We start from the raw sequence: 16,663 nt of genomic DNA on the forward strand, positions 1-16,663 counted from the left end.
ATTATAATTTGTCAGTACTTTCCAAAAGAGTTTACAAATTACTGTTGGAAAAATATGTTTAATGATGTTCTTCTTAAAGACAACACAGAAATATGGAGTGTCAAACAGCTCTCACCTTGGCACTTTAAACGTACTATAACAGTAATACCAAATTGACTTGGTAATGGTGAATGGACTGGAGGTGGCTGTGGCTCAGTTGATAAAGTTGGTGGTCTTTCAGTCCGACAGTTGGGGGTTCAATTCCCAGCACCTGCAGCCACATGTTCAAAGCAGCAGGGGGTTGAGAGAACACAGAGTCTGGCACTGAGCAACAGCTGACCCAAACTGGTCTTGATTATGTGACGTCTTTCTTGATTGCCATGACCCTTGTATGTCATCAGATGGAAGGGCAGGAGGTACAGTTTACTCAGATGATGAGAAAATCTAGTTGTGAACAAGTGGGAACCTTTATTGTGTCCACAATTTTGGCCCGGAGATACATGAGAAACAGCTCACGTGGTGTTTTGGTTTGGTTGATGATGAACTTGGAAGATAGCTGGTTGGATTCCTCGACTCTTGAAGTCTAAGAGATGTGTTTTGTGCAATATACAATACCTCATAATGATCAAGAAGCACAGCCATTAGCTGTGTGAAACTGTTAGTGTATAACTTAAATTACATCCTCATTGACTTTCACTTTACATTGCAAGACTTACATGGTGTTTTGTGGAGTGTGGAAAGTAGTGAAAAGTGCAGTGAGCGGTCTGAAGACTAGAAATGCTTTATGTACGTGCAGTCCATTTAGCATTTATGCTACTCTAATAGCAACTTTGCTCGATGGCGATGGCCTGGTATGGAAACATAACCAAGTTGTCACGCTTGCAGTCACCCTCAGCTACAAAAGGAAACTTTTTCTAATGGCTCTTTGTGAAGAATATTCTCAGGTTGACTTGCCACCCACATACTCAGATCTTTGTGCATTTGGAAACGGCACATGATATGACAAACATTCACCTTCAGTCTCACAAATTCCAGCTCAACTGATGATCCACAGATGTAGCACCTTCGCCTTTGAGAAACACATTTTTATTAAACCATGCTTACCTTGACTTTGAGCTCTAACTCCCCAGTCTCCACTTGTATCATTCCCTAAAAGTCGGGTATTAAAGGAATATCTGCTAATTCCTGCAGGGCCTTCATGGAATTAGAAGCAGAAGCAGACGTAGACAGGCCCAGACACCCACCATGGCAGAGAATTTGTTTGGAATTCATGTCTGCGAGGAAAATATGAAACAGGGTGCCTCAAATCATTTAATTTTTGATAGCTTCTGTTACTCATAACAATACTCTTCATTCTGTATTCACTTTTCAAGCCTCTTCTCGGCCACTTTCTCTTGCCACAAACCAAACGAACCATGTCTACCATAAAAAGTCCTGGGGATATTTTTACTGTGTCTAACTAGATCGAGACATGGTTTGGGGATAACACATCTTGATCTGAAACTGTCTGAGAACTATCTGCTGCTGAAGAGCGGGGTCTCTTTGGTGTGGTCTTTACTGAGCTGTGAGAGGGAGCTAGCAAGTGCAGAAATAATCTGCATGCACCACAATGCATAAAGTCCCAAATACAAAAAGTGATTTATTAGAGCTGGCATCAATCACAGACAATGCCAAAGGAACACTATGGCATAACAAATCAACAGAACATTTTTCACATGCATCCGAGGGATGCATCTTACTCAAACAATATTCAAGCACATACGTATTGACAGTTGACACACAAACACTGGTTTTCCTGCACTGAGGTTTACAGCTGGAATTGATAACACAGTGTTCCCGGGTGTGCAGGTTTCCTTGCACGCCACCCATTCTGTGCGTGTGTGCGTGTTACCATTCCTAATGAATCCCATTCACTGAATCATGAGATATGGAGTTGGCAGTGGTGGCAGTGGTGACGGCACGCTCAGCGCCTTCCAGTTCTTAGGAATAAAAGTCCCACACACACACGAACAGTGGCTCACTTAGTGGACTTTTTTTCTCTTCCTCTCTTTCCTCTCTAACACATACAAATTGACTTCGTCTTTAGTATCTCATCTGTCATGGCAGAGTTCTGCCCTTCAAATAATCAATGTTCCTACAATTCCAGCTGCCTGCTGGTTTCCAAACAAGATTAACACACTCCTACTGTCAACAAATCCAGGAAAAAGATGTTGAGCAAAAGCTTAATCTGTCTGGCACACCTTGGTCAAACAGGAGTAGGCAGTGGGGTGGTTAGGGACTACTTACAGCAGTGGATTAACACATAATGCTTCTTTATGCAGCAGCAAGACAGTATTTACTGATTTGACTCAAGAATCTACAGTGCCCATGTTCATTAAAATAACAGAGCAGACATGTAGTGCAACATTGTTGTGTAATTAAACGCCATTGGACATAAAAATCGAATCTATTACATAAAGGAATAAGATATTCAATAACCAAATAGTTCTTTTTAGATGCCATTTTATTTCTTTCTCAATGTTTTTACAATAAGTAGCCAAATTTATAGGGGCAGAGTGGTTAGGACGTACATCCCATGTAGAGGCTGTAGTCCTTGAGGTAAGCAGCACGGGTTCAAATCCAACCTGTGGCTCCTTAACAGCATGTCGTTCCCCACTCTGTCTGACTCTGATTTCTAACTCTATCCACTGTCCTGTCTCTCCACTAAAGGCACTAAAATAAAAATAAAAAGTTACCAAATATTTATAAGATCATCCACATTTGTATATATTTTATTTAACTATATTATTTCTTAGTTACAGTATAATGAAACACAAACACCATAAAATGAATGTAAGCTGGATGTAAGCTTTCTGGATAAACTTTGATGAAGATGTATCCATCAAAGAAGATTTCATAACAAGTGTTTTAGCTCATCGGAAGAAAGTCATTTAAATGAACTTCCTTCAGGAAGCAACCAACAGCCAGAAAAAGAGATTAAGATATTTACAAAGCAGCATTCTGTTATTTCTACCCCTGTCTTTGAGATTCTCTCATAGCAGCTCTTTTTGATGTAGCATGAATGGATATAGCTGCAATAACTGAGGATAAAGACGTGTTGACCCGAGGGTGAGCATGATGCCGGAGCCACTGGCGAGGACAGACGATCAATTTGCAGTTGTGGTTTAACATGCCTTTAGTCAGGAGTGTTAAGCCCTGCACCCGAAATAGACTAGCAGCTGTGTGAGCCTGTGTGAGCCTGTGTGTGACGATGCATGTAAGAGGGACAAATAGACAACCTCTCAGCACTACAAAGCCAATGACGCCTGAGATTGTAGTAATGGACCAGGACTGAGAGAAAGGTGCTTTCATCCTGTTCCATGGAGCTACTATATTGACTGACTGGATGGAAGGAAGGACGAATTGATATAAAGATAAATGGATGGAAAACCACTGACTGTTGTTGCCCTCTCTCTTTTTCCAGTTGTTGTCCTGCAACGGATAGGGGAGAACTTGGTATGATCAACATGATGACAGAGTACTGTATGACAAAAGAAAAATGGTGGAATGTTGTGACGTAAAAAATGTCTTTAAATGTCGAGATATAGATCATTCATGTGAGCTGTGTGGACACTGATGTTATTTTTTCACACAACTGAAGTTCCTAACAGAAAAAAAGTTATGTTCATTCTGAATTGAATTTTACATTTTTTGAATGTGGTGTGGTGTTAGGTGTTGTGGTTTATTGTGTGCAATTTTGTCCCTGAGGTCTAACTAATCAGTTCAGAATGTGAAGTGGAATAAAGACCAAATACCTGTGTGCCAGCATTTTTTGGAAAGCTCATTCTATTTTCCAAAACCAACCCCTCATAATTAAATGACTTGTTTTTAACCTCCTGTGTGAATTTTGGTTCCAGTATTATTTTCATAGTTCATTTTGGGAATATGCTATTTCCTGTGCCTTTAACTGGCAATTCTCTGAAAAAAGGGCCCTAATTCACAGTTGATTTTCTATTTTGGTAAAGACTTTTTTGGTATCAAACACTAGTTCAGTTGTCTCGATTACAGAATAATTTTGATTTTGTAAATTACTTTTCCCTTTTATAGTAAAATAGACTGTCAAGGGGATGCTTTCGCTCAGTTGGTAGAACAGACACCTCATGTATAGTTGCTTCAGTCCCTGTTGCACTGGTTGCAGGATCGATTCCCAGGCCTGATGCTATTTGGTTCATGTCATCCCCCACTCTCTCTGCCAACATTCCTGTCTCGTTATTGCTTTCCTATCAAATCAAGCCTCTTGAGTAGAATAGAGACTTTAGCACTGTTGTCCAACTATGGTCACTAATTGTACCAAAAGGAAGATGTTGGCAAGGGCCAATATGCTGAAATTGAATACTCAAACAAATGGGGGATGACTTTGTGGTTACATTTGCTTCTTCTTATAGCCTGTTCTCCGTCCTAGCCATTTAGGTGCTTCTAAAAGATGCCCGGTCTGTTCTGAGACTTTTTTCTAAGCCTACAGCTGTCTTTAGCTTCATGTTTGATTTACAACCATGACAGTTTTATCATAGTCACCAAAGTCATACCAAAAAAGCAAACATGTGAATTTTAAGCATGGGGACAAGATCTATATATGGCCTTCTATGCATCTTCAATTGACAACCCTCCTGAGTGATTGAATCAGAAGTGGACGGAGTAAATGCTGAAGCCGTTAACTCAGGTCACATACCAGGGTGGACTGGGATGCATTTGTCCACATTGGATTCGTAGTGTGAATGATCGTGTGTCCTACGATATATTAAGTACCACTCCTGTAAACTGCAGCAACACTGTCGAGAACTGGGAGAACAATGCTGCCTCCCACCTGATAAAAACAATGAAACATTTGGTCTTTTCAAACATATAAAATGTACAGGTGCTTTTATGTATTTGCAGCAGACAAGTGAGATCCAAACACAAGTGGTCACTGGAGACACAATGTTCATTCAAAGTGTGAACGCTCGTACTCAAGTGCTGAACTGTGATCAGATCATTGAATATGTTGATACCAGGTGTGAACTGGGTCAGTGTGACTTTGTTAACATCTCTTCCTGCACTGTAATTAAATCTACTGACTTGCATTAAAAAAACATTTGCCTGAAAGTCCTCTTTTCACAGTCCTCTGTTTTTTGTTGTGTAGATATCCGGGAGACAGCGTTTGTGTATGCCATCACAGCAGCTGGTGTGACCCACGCTGTGACCCAGGCCTGCAGCATGGGAGACCTACTACAGTGTGGCTGTGAGGCGACCAGGAACAGGGCACCTCCGAGGCCACCCTCACCCTCTTCCTCTTCCTCTTCTGAGGATGGAGTCAAGTGGGAGTGGGGGGGATGCGGAGACGATGTGGAGTTTGGATATGAAAAGTCGAAACAGTTTATGGATGCCAAGAGGAGAAGGGGCAAGAGCGACATCAGGACACTTATTGACCTGCACAACAACGAGGCTGGGCGGCTGGTAAGAAGTAGTATCAGAGTTTACGACCTTAGTATGTCGGTGCAGTCTGTGTTCAGAAAATAGTTTGAACATGATTGCGCTACACCTTTTAAAAACACATATTTTAACTGCCACTGTAATAAAGCCAAATCTTGTATTTCACTCCACTCTCAAAGATGTGGCAGCAAAGGTGTTACTTGTCCTGTGGAATGTTCCATCATTCCATGAACATGCAAAAGAGAAAGACATTGCCCGCAGCCATATTTGTGTAGCGGGGTAAGCTGATATTCTAACAAGAATCAGGTTTCTGAAACACAAAAACAAGAGCGTGCCACACATTTTGTTTTCAAGCCTCCGAGGCAAGTAGCTTCTTAAATTTCCACAGCCCTTGTAGGAGTTTAAAGTTCCTCTTTGTTGTTCATATGAAGCATGGCCTTGACAAGTCAACATGCTACTGAATGGAGATAAGTAGCATCTTTTGAAGTAGTTCATTATATTAATTTATATTAGAGCTCACTAGATCTTGAGGATAACATTTCTTTTCTGTCTGTTACGTTGGTTTGTTTGGTACACCCACGAGCAAAAAATGTTGGCACATGCACAAGAATAACACAGAATTGCAAAGTTCACTTCAGTTGGGGGTCAAAGACAGGTAGAGGGAGAGGAGGGTTTTGGGATAAAGTCCAATTGTAGCATTAGCGAACAAACCATTTGAACAAAAGACAAGACGTGCACACAGATGCCCGGAGGTTACAAAATAAGTGTGTTGTGGTGCGTGCAAATGTCTGTTTATGTGCATGCATGCATGCAGCCCTACATGTATACATGATTTGCAACCACGAGTGTGTGTGTCTGAGGTGGCAGGTGTGTGTGTTGTGTGTGTGTCTGTGATGGGTTAATTATGTGCAGTATAAGTGAATGATCTGTTGTCAAGGCTTGTTAGATGTAGGAAGGCCAGAGGCAACACGGAGGTAGAGGGGGGTTGTGGAGTTAAATTCCTTCTGAGTAGCGTCTGCTTTTATCTTACCTATCAGTGTGTGTATTTGTGTGTATGGCTGTGTGTGTGACAGCGTGTGTGTGTGTGCGTGTGTGTGTGTGTGTGTTTGTGTGTGTGTGTGTGTGTGTGTGTATGATCCATTGACTTTATTTATGATAAACACAATCACAAATTAACTCTTTGGATAACTTGTCATTTGTCGAAGTTAGTTCTGCTTTACTTCAGGGTGAAAATGTAATAGTTTTCTTTTTCCCTTTTCTTCTGTTTCATTAATATTTTTTTCTCCTTTTCTTTTGCTCATTTGCCATTCACCCCCCCCCCCCCCCCCCGCCCCCCCAACCATGCTGTCCCTTCCCAGGCTGTGAAGCTCTACATGCGGACAGAGTGCAAGTGCCATGGACTGTCAGGCTCTTGCACCTTGCGCACATGCTGGAAAAAGATGCCTCATTTCCGGGAGGTGGGCGACCGCCTTCTGGAGCGCTTCAATGGTGCTTCCAAGGTGATGGGCGGCAACGACGGCAAGACTCTCATCCCTGTCGGTCAGAACATAAAGCCCCCGGATAAACAGGATCTGATTTACTCTGACGAGTCGCCTGATTTTTGTGCTGCAAATAGAAAAACTGGTTCACTGGGGACACGTGGTCGCATGTGCAACAGCACAGCTATGGACATCAGCGGCTGCGACCTGCTGTGCTGTGAGCGCGGCTATCGAGAGGAAACAGTAGTGCTTGAGGAGAACTGTCTGTGTCGTTTCCACTGGTGTTGTGTGGTCCAGTGCAAGAAATGCCTGGTCCGAAAGGAGCTTAGTCTCTGTCACTGATGAACTTCTGAACCGAGGTTGAGAGCTGTCAGTATGACTTGGTTAACATAGTAACTTCTGTTATTTTTGTGGTTTGTGATGTAGTTTGGCCAGAGTGAGAGAAGGACTTTGACTTTTATGGTGTTCCATGTGTTTCTGTTTTTTTGCACCAGTCACACTAAGATGATGTCCAACATTTCAAACTCTTGTGTGTCCCTGTTGATGCTGGCCAAAGTCTCGAAAGGTATAAAAAGTGGATGCAATCACCTGGGAGTAAAAAAGCAAGAGGGACTAGAAGAAGCAAAATACAAAGCGAAATATATACATGTTTTTTTTCCGGACCTACCTATTTTTTTTTCTTGTATGTGAAAAAGGACCAAAGATTGTGACATTCTCCTATTTGGTTAAAATAAGAGGGCCTATGCAGCACGTGTTTTAGCATCACTTCAACTACCCTTTCAACAGCTTTGCTTATTCAAGTTGCTATCTCACAAAAGCAGACTTTGTGACAGCAGAAAGAGTTATGAAATAACCTTATTTGGATGTTTGCTAAGCCAACCCCCTTTTTAGGTTTCCTGAAATGACACCTCCCAAGCTTCCCATTCTCACATGGCGAATATACAGAACACAATACGAGTGTGGTAAATGCCAATCAAAACAATGGGTCTTTTGCAAACAGAGCAATGTTGATGTGGGTTTTTTTTCATCTTTCTCTTTATTAGCCATAGCTAGCCAATAATGCTGAGTCAGTTGAAAATGCATTTTATTGCTGACTTGTTTTAAAACAGGGACAGTTTCACAGAGACATGTCTCCGTTGACCTGAAAGTAGCTCTGCGCGGTTATTCTGTTTGGTTAGTACTGTTTCTATACATTTATTTGGGCATGCTAATAATTGCAGCCTTCATAAAAATGGACATTATTTTATTCATTACTTATATTGTACTTAGATTTTTTTGCAGGCTCTAGCATACAGAGCAACCCATGAACATCTTCTCAGCACTTTGAGAAACTCAAAGCTTAACAGTTGCTAAATCATGTTTCGACAATAACTGTTAGTAAAAGGGGTTTAGCAAACAGTCAGATATAACTGGCTCTAGGCTACAAAGGCCACACCGACTATTATGAATTGACTGACTGTCACTATTATGTTTGAGCCTGTAATGATTCTTTTGTGTACCATCTGTTATTATAAGTATGCTGTAAGGTGATAGAAAGATTAAGGCCCTAATTCAGTCCTTCAATTAACTTTGACATGTGTTTTCATGTAAACACTGTCACCATACAATCTTACAGTGCAACAACACCATAGACTTTATATGCAAATGGACAGCATGCCTGAACCTCTTCCTATTGAACAGAATGACGCTACATCATCAAATTTAACTCACAGATAAAACGGCAAAATCTCTCATTTGGGTTTGTCCACAGCAGGACAGATCCTTATGTTGGTTTGAAGCTGACATTCACAGTTATCAGACTCAGAATCAGAAATTCTTTATTAATGGGAAATTCAGTTGTTACAGTTGCACTACACATAAACAAGCAGTAAGCAATACGTTTGTGCTGTACATTATGGAAATTCAGTGACTCTTGTGTTGGTGTTTTTTTACAATTTCTCTTGCCATTTCTGCTGTACTCTGACTTAGGGGCCATGAGCTGTCAATCATGACATTTTATAGTGTTTGATGGCAAAAAAAAACTATCATGATGAAACTTGGGTTGAGAAAAAGATTATCTGACGTGCAGTTTGATTTTATAGTTTGACCTTACCTGTTTACATAGAGGAGGCAGAGTTAATGACCTATACTGCAGCCAGTCAGCAGGGGGAGCTCTAAATCTTTTGACTTCACTACCGGGCTCCTTTTTCTCTGTCCATCTTAATATACAGTCTATGAACAACACTCTTATTATTATTTTTATTAATAACAATTGGAGCATCTTCATACAGCCCAAAATCTTTTACAACATTGACTTGTCTCTCCTTGCTTAGCTAGCTGCTGCCTTGCTTTTGATGTGGACAAGCACCACAAATACAAGGAGATGCTGGTCCTGACAATTAAAAAAAAAAGGGAAATGGTATGACATTGTTTTACTGAAGAATGCTGCCAACACCATGTTTTGTAGGTGTGAACTTGACCCGCCAGCAAAGACTTTTATTTATATAAAGATATGATGACAAGACTACTCACCTCCATCTCTCTCAGAAGCACTTTGGATAGAATGGCTGCAGTGGACCTCCTCCGTAGCTCCGCAATAAAAACCTTCATGGTTGTCTTTTTCTATCTACAGATATTGTTTGGTTTCAAGAAAATGTAAATAATGTTTTAGTTTTATCTGTTATGTTATACAGGGCTGATGTTATAATGCACTTTGGATGTTAGCTTCAATGTGATACTGTAGGAGCGTGTGTGTGTGCGTGTGTGTGTGTGTGTGTGTGTGTGTGTGTGTGTGTGTGTGTGTGTGTGTGTGTGTGTGTGTAAGAAAGTCAATGTTGAGCATTTGTTTTTGCAGGTTGGCCAGTTATCACAGTATCACAACTTATATATTTCTTTAAGTTGCTGTCTATTGTTAAACTTCTTTTTATTGGTTATCAAAAGCACAGTTCTCTTTGACCCTCTGTCTCAGTGTGAGCAGCAGACAAGATCTACTATTCATGCTTGTTTTTAGAGAAAGAATGTTTCCCATAAACCATAAATCGTGTCATCTCATTTACACTTAAAGTTTATTACCAGACAATGTATACTTTCCTATAAAGCTCATTGCTTCCACTTGTTCTGCTGAGGCTGATAGTCTTTGAGGATCTTCTCCTTTTGTATAAGGATTCAAAATGATCCTCTTCTGATACTAGAACTGGTGTTTATGTTTCAGAAAGCTATCATGATTCAGATCTGGCTGTTCCCAAGTTACAATAAAGACAAAGTAGTACTGGAGTTCTTATATCTTTAATGTAGTAACCTCCTCCAAAATAGTAAAAAAAAAAAAAAAAGTTTAATTAAAACCTTTGTGTGTGGCTTTATTTTGTAACAGTCCATCTTTACAAACCGTTTTAATTCCATCCCTCATTTGAAAACACTGACTTTGGGTCCTTTCATTCATTGTCCATGCATCTAATTACTGCATCTGTTATTGAAGAAGCCCCCCCAGAAAACTGCGCTCCGTTTTCAGTAACACAGAGTAACAAACCACATTGTAACACATCCCACTATATGGGGTCATTTTTAACATTATCATTATTGCAGCAGTTGAGTAACTGGGAGTATTTATGTGGCAAAAGGGAATTTAATAGTAGAATGGGATCATACAGTACAATCCACTCTCAAACATATACTAACAAAAGGTTGATCTTATCACTGCATTTGCATGAGCCTGAATTTCTTGTCTTTTGACAAAACAAAAATCTTTAAATGCAGTTATTATGATGATGTGATGACTGAGTGACTGTAGTTGTGGTCAAAATTAACACTTCAGAGATGTTTGAGCTCCTCTAAACTCTAAATGAAAATAAGATCAGTCAAAACAAATTATATCACAATCAAATACATTTCTGATTGTGAGTCAACCTTTTCTTTTATGAATCTTTATTTGTATATTCATAATGTTCTCGAGACACTTTAAAAGAATCAGATAAAATACCTTATTTATTATTACAAAAGAGCAGGTAAAAAGACCTTACTCATTGTTATGTTAAAAAGACCCAATGTTGGGGGCGCTGGTGGTGCAGTGGTTAGTGCGTGCGCCCCATGTACGGAGGCTGTAGTCCTTCGGGCAGCCCAGGTTTGAATCTGACCTGTGGCTCCTTTCCCGCATGTCATTCCAAACTCTCTCTCTCCTTGATTTCCGACTCTATCCACATTTCTATCGCAACAATAAATGCTAAAAACGCCCAAATATAAATCTTTAAAAAAAAAAGACTCAATGTTAATCAATCATGAGCACAGCAATTAGCAACATTTAGCAAAGTTACAGTGGCAAGAAAAAAACATTCTTCTAAGAGGCAGAAATCTTGGGCAAATCCAGGCTCATGATGAACAGCTCTGCCGAAACTGTGCCGGGCTTGAAAAATGGGAGAAATGGGATAAGATGCAGGAAGAAGAATAGGGTCAAACGGGGAGGGGGGTCCACCAACCATCCCTTTCAGTGTGTGTACATATTTATCTGACCAATTAGGTTAGGTAATGTAGACCATTCAATTTTGATATGTGTTTAATTAAGCACATTCTATAAGTACTATAATATCAATTACAGTATCATTACTTTTTGGACATATACTATGTTTTGTAGGAGGGGGGGAGAAAAGTAGCAGTAAAAGAGTACAATGCAGAATGATATCCTCCTTTTTTTCTTTAAAAATGATTCTTGAACAATCATACAATCAAGTAATACTTTTTGAGTTAATTGTCAGCTACAGCAGATCTTTGGCCAACCTGCTCCTGTCATTGTCAATCAACATGAACAATACTTTTTTTTTTTTTCATTTATTTAAAGGCATTTTTGTGTTGCTTCTTTTGGTATGCTCTTCATCTTTAGTATCCTTCAAAAATCATTTCATATCTGGATGTTATGTTGGTTTTTTCATTTAGCGTAAAACTTTGTGACTCACGTTCAAAACACTATGCAAATAAAAAGAAAAAAACCGCCATCGTCTTTGGTTATCGAATCCTATACATGTACAGTGTCAGACTCATACGACCTGAAAGTCGATGAGAATCTGATGATGCATTTTTACAGTTTATTAGGACAAGTTCGTAAAATGTTTCTGTTGTAAATATCATTGTCTGCATGCAAGATGAAAATCATCAAGACATGTTTATGAAGCCTGTTATAGTTTTTGGTATCACATCAAGTTTTTATGTTTGTTCTTTTCTTTAAATTTGACTTTTAGACAAGCGGCAAACTCCAGTTTTAAAAAATGAAGCCAATGCGGAAGTTCAAAAACCTGCAGTCCATTGAGTGTCTGCTTCAGGCTGGATGCTGAATCACCAGGAGTCACATGGTCTGATTAGCTCACCTATCGCAACGTACTGGAGGTGAAATTTGCATAACTTATCCGTTTTGATTTTATGAAGGATAAAATGTATTCATAATTAGAGCCGTCGCTGACCTGATTGACGGGCAGGCATGGTGTAGCTGAAGAATCTCCTCAGCTCCAGCTCTCTGCCTGTAGTTAGGTTGACTGCAAATAAGGCAGAAACAGCATTTCCAGTATGGCGACTGCCATTGAGGGGCTTCCAAAGCCCCCTGCAGCAACCAATGGGTGACATCACTCTGGCTTGGAACATTACAGTGTACAGTCGATGTTTTAAGCCCATTCTGATAGCCTAACCTACTGTATGAAAACAGTAAAAAAAGGCATCAAACCTCCAAAAAATAAACATTCAATATTTACAGTAAATTACCATCTCTACATAATTTTTATTGATGGAGTTTTTCAAGACATTTTGTGGTTGCGATATGTTTTTTTTAATCAGATACAGGGCCAAGTGTGGTTTTCTCCCCGATGATGATTTTTAATAAACAAGATCTCCTCAGTAGTTCTGCTTGTACCCATTATGTTTGCCACTCAGCAAAAAGAGGTGTTGTTTTAAGGTATTTAGCTGCACAAATGAGCAGAGGAGGGTGGGAAAAAAAAAAAGAAGGAAAGCGGGGCTGTATTAGTTTGAGTTGTACAAGTTGACACAAGTTCATATTTTCCTGGAATTTGTAGCACAGTGGTGTGCAGCAGAGTCGGGCCAGCAGTTGTGTTTAAGACATGGAAAGGTAGGCCAAAGAGCAGGAAAATGCCATGGGGCACTCTTCTTGTACTGCTTCCCTTACTCCAGCTCCTTTACCCTTCTCCTCTCTTCTTCTCTGTTTTGAAGCTTTGCAGGTTTTCAGTGATGCATGGGAACAGCCAGAGAAAATAGACAAGTGAGCAGATAGATTTATTAGAGCACTGGTATAAATACGGTTGCCTGTCGACATCTGTGTGCATGTGGCTGCATGCGTCTGTATTTGCCAGTCAGTGTGTGTGTGTGTGTGTGTGTGTGTGTGTGTGTGTGTGTGTGTGTGTGTGTGTCCGCGGGAGTGCACAGCCAGGTTAAAATTTTTCCATGTGTCCCTTTGAAAGAAAAATAGTGCCTGAGGTATGCAACATCGTTCCCTGCTGGAGATGAGCTTTGTCTCCACCTACAATCACTGTTAAGTGCATGCACACACACAAACACAACCACACACAAAGCATTAATGAGGGGTTGCCACTCTAAATGGATGTATAGTGTTTCACTGCAGATAGTCATTTCCGTCCGTCACACTGTTTCTCAACCCCTACGTTGGATTCTTGGTGGTCTATTGCATTTATGCACCATGCATTTCCTGTACATGAATGTGCATGTTCATTTACAGGAATACACAGAGAGAGCTGGATAAGGATTCAATTATATAGAAATGAAAACAGATTGGGCGAATACAGAATGATAAGCAACAAGGGAAAGGAGAGAAATGTAACAAGGGAGAAAACAAAACGTAGTGGTAACCAGACACTTTAATTCTCTTCCATTTGTGTGAACTCTCCTCCAATCCTCCATCAATCTAACAGTTGCTTACACAAAGGGCACAACTATAGAGATCAACTCTGTGTGGGGTTTCATCTGATATACCAATGACTGTAATTAAAGGAGTGGGAGAGACAGACACACACAGAGAGAAACATGTTTAACACAAACCGAGAAATGGAGGAATCTTACTTCTTATGCACTTAAAGTATAGTTTATGCAGGTTTTAAAAAAATAAGAGACACGCATGTCGTCCTCTGCGTGCACACACACACATGACCTCCACTTTGGCAGTGTGTGTTTGGAAGAGACACTGATCTTTATGAGTTAATGCAGGCCCTGAAGGTGATGGCTCAGCTGCTGCCTCAGTTCCACAGCCCACCCATCGTGCATTTGCTAAGAGATTTAATAGTCCGTTTTGTGCATGACATCTTAGGCACAACTTGCCTCGGGACCCTTAGATGGCACACACTCTCATACAGGAAAACACATCAGGGATAGGTCTTGACTTATCACGCAACGTGTTGTTCCTGAACACGAGAGTGTCCAAATGTTGGGCCAGATTTACTGCTGAGCAGAAAAAGTTCAACAAGACTATTTTGGTAAAACCTGAGGAGATAATGTGGGAAAAAAACGAGTTATTTCCTCAAGTAACCTGTCATCATTGCAACATCCTGAAACAACACTTGCTGCCTTGGGAAACACTTGTTGACCCACATCATTGTCATGGGTGGATAAACATTAAGATGACCTAGTAATGTATCTCACTCATCCTTTACACCCCATCCCTCAAGTCTCCCCATAACACTCTCACATACCTCTCTCTCTCTCTCTCTCTCTCTCTCTCTCTCTCTCTCTCTCTCTCTCTCTCTCTCTCTCTCTCTCTCTCTCCTTTTCTTCCATCATTCTCATGAATGTGTCATTTATCAAACTCCACAACTGTCTCTCGCAGCCCCTCCTCTTCTTCTCTGTTTTCCTGGGTTGTGAAAACATGGCCGCCAGGAGACAGAGGGGGTCTGCTGCCTTTTGTGGCTGCTTTGGCTCAGTGTCTGTTTCTGTGTGAAGACAGGGATAGGTCTCTCTTTATTTAGCACAGAGACAATAAACATGGCCGTAACAGCCATGCAAAGCCCTGATGAGAAGCAGACAAGTGGCTCGCTAATGTGCGCGCATATGTGCGTGGGCAACCTTTGACCAGTGCACGAAGCATCCTTTTCAAGGGGAACCTAAGTGAGCATTTATAATAAATTGATCTCATCTTCACAACCCACACACAAGACATTTTATCCTGCATCCTCTTGGAGTAGTAAGTGAGCCACTGAGTGTTTAGGTGGAGAGTCCCAATCCTGTTACCCATACTGTATTTTATAGTTAGATAGAATTCAATGCTGTTATAACTACTTAATAACTCTGTTTTGCGTGATAGAACACTTCACATGCAAAATTTACAAATGGTAAATTCACTTTGCATTTTGAACACAAGATGGCGCCCTTGCAACAGAAAGCAGATTTAATATGACAGAACGCTTCTTTCCTACTCTAGATGGCAGCCTGTGCAGAGAAAAAAATATCATAAGATGAAATCATATAAATCTAAACTAAATTAAGTCACAATTAAAAATATATGGGAGTACAAGGCTATCTAGACTGACTTATATCACAAGTTAACTGTCCATCATTTGTCTTGATTTCAGTCAGCTTTACTTTCTGCCTTTTAAACTTAAATTTAATGTGTTTTTATGAGTGGATTTGGGTTTCCTTGTAAGTTAGCATTAACTTTAAAGTGTGCCAAAGTGAGAAAGAGTTTTTTTTTCCTTTCTTTTCTTTTTTTAGCTCAGTAATCCATATAATATATTTATCCTGGTCTTCATACGGCTCTTGTGCTCTGAAGCTTTGATAAGGCTTTGTAAACACATTCTTGGATCGGCTGTGTCTGCTACCTTGCATGCCTTCCTAAATTACACGCACGTACACAGAAAACACATAAACAAGAAGCATGCTCACACAAACGACAACGATTTGAGACAACAGTAGCATGCAAACATGTTGTAATCATCCCCAATTAGGGATACCCAGGAGTAAGTGAGGCGGTAAGGAAAGCAAGCACTGCTTATCCCTCCACAGAAGAACAATGACGGAGTTACTGTGTGTGTGTGTGTGTGTGTGTGTGTGTGTGTCTGTCTGTGTGTGTGCGTGCCTGTGTGCACACATCCAATACACACAATTACATTCTGAATGTTAATTTTTCAAAGCATGTATGTTTTGCCTGTTTTTACCATGCTCTTGCTTTATTTACACAGTCAAAGGGACATCCTACCAAACTTCTTGCTTCCAAAAACAAAACACATTTAATGGACTGGTTGACTTGAGACAAAAGGTGGTGGTTTAAACTCTGTAAGTGTCCCCTTTGGCTTCACATGCAAAAACATGTATAATAGTGAAGAAAAAGAAAGTTTAGGACTAAAGGGGCTCCATAAAGGTCCTGGACTGGGCTCAAATCCAGGACATCAATGTCCCACGCACACCTCAGACCATCCAGACACCTCATAAAAGTGTTATTGTGAAAGATACTGAAGCCCTACTGACTGCCTAGGTCCAATAATATTGAATTATGGAAGCAAAATGTCAATAAACACTTCAATTTAGTGCCTATCTAGACTAAATAGAGAATTGATAAACTGGACTTGTGAAAAGTGCTGTATTTCCTGTATTTTTGATGAAAACCCTGATAAAAAAATTATTCTCTCTTTTTCTTGATACCCAGTTGACAGTTATTCAGTATTCAAATGCTGGGAAAAACTTACTAGAGTTGTTGTTTTTTAACAGTCAGACAATCACTGAAGTATCTCCAGTTCAACTGTTCTTGAACATGACTCTTTCACTTTCCCCCTCTCCCAAAACGTACA

At 40.2% G+C, this 16,663-nt stretch overlaps 1 protein-coding gene across 1 annotated transcript in view; it reads left to right on the forward strand.

Moving 5' to 3' along the window:
• The window catches only part of wnt6b (wingless-type MMTV integration site family, member 6b), a 29,144-nt gene extending 18,776 nt beyond the window's left edge, over positions 1-10,368 (forward strand). The window contains exons 3-4 of the mRNA XM_020638459.2: positions 5,138-5,451; positions 6,786-10,368. Coding sequence (XP_020494115.1) covers positions 5,138-5,451; positions 6,786-7,247 — 776 coding nt within the window. The 3' untranslated portion in view covers positions 7,248-10,368. The remainder of the gene's footprint in view (positions 1-5,137; positions 5,452-6,785) is intronic.
• The last annotated feature ends 6,295 nt before the right edge of the window (positions 10,369-16,663 follow it).

This window comes from Labrus bergylta, chromosome 13, assembly GCF_963930695.1.
Source record: "Labrus bergylta chromosome 13, fLabBer1.1, whole genome shotgun sequence".
NCBI classification, from domain to species: Eukaryota; Metazoa; Chordata; class Actinopteri; order Labriformes; family Labridae; genus Labrus; species Labrus bergylta.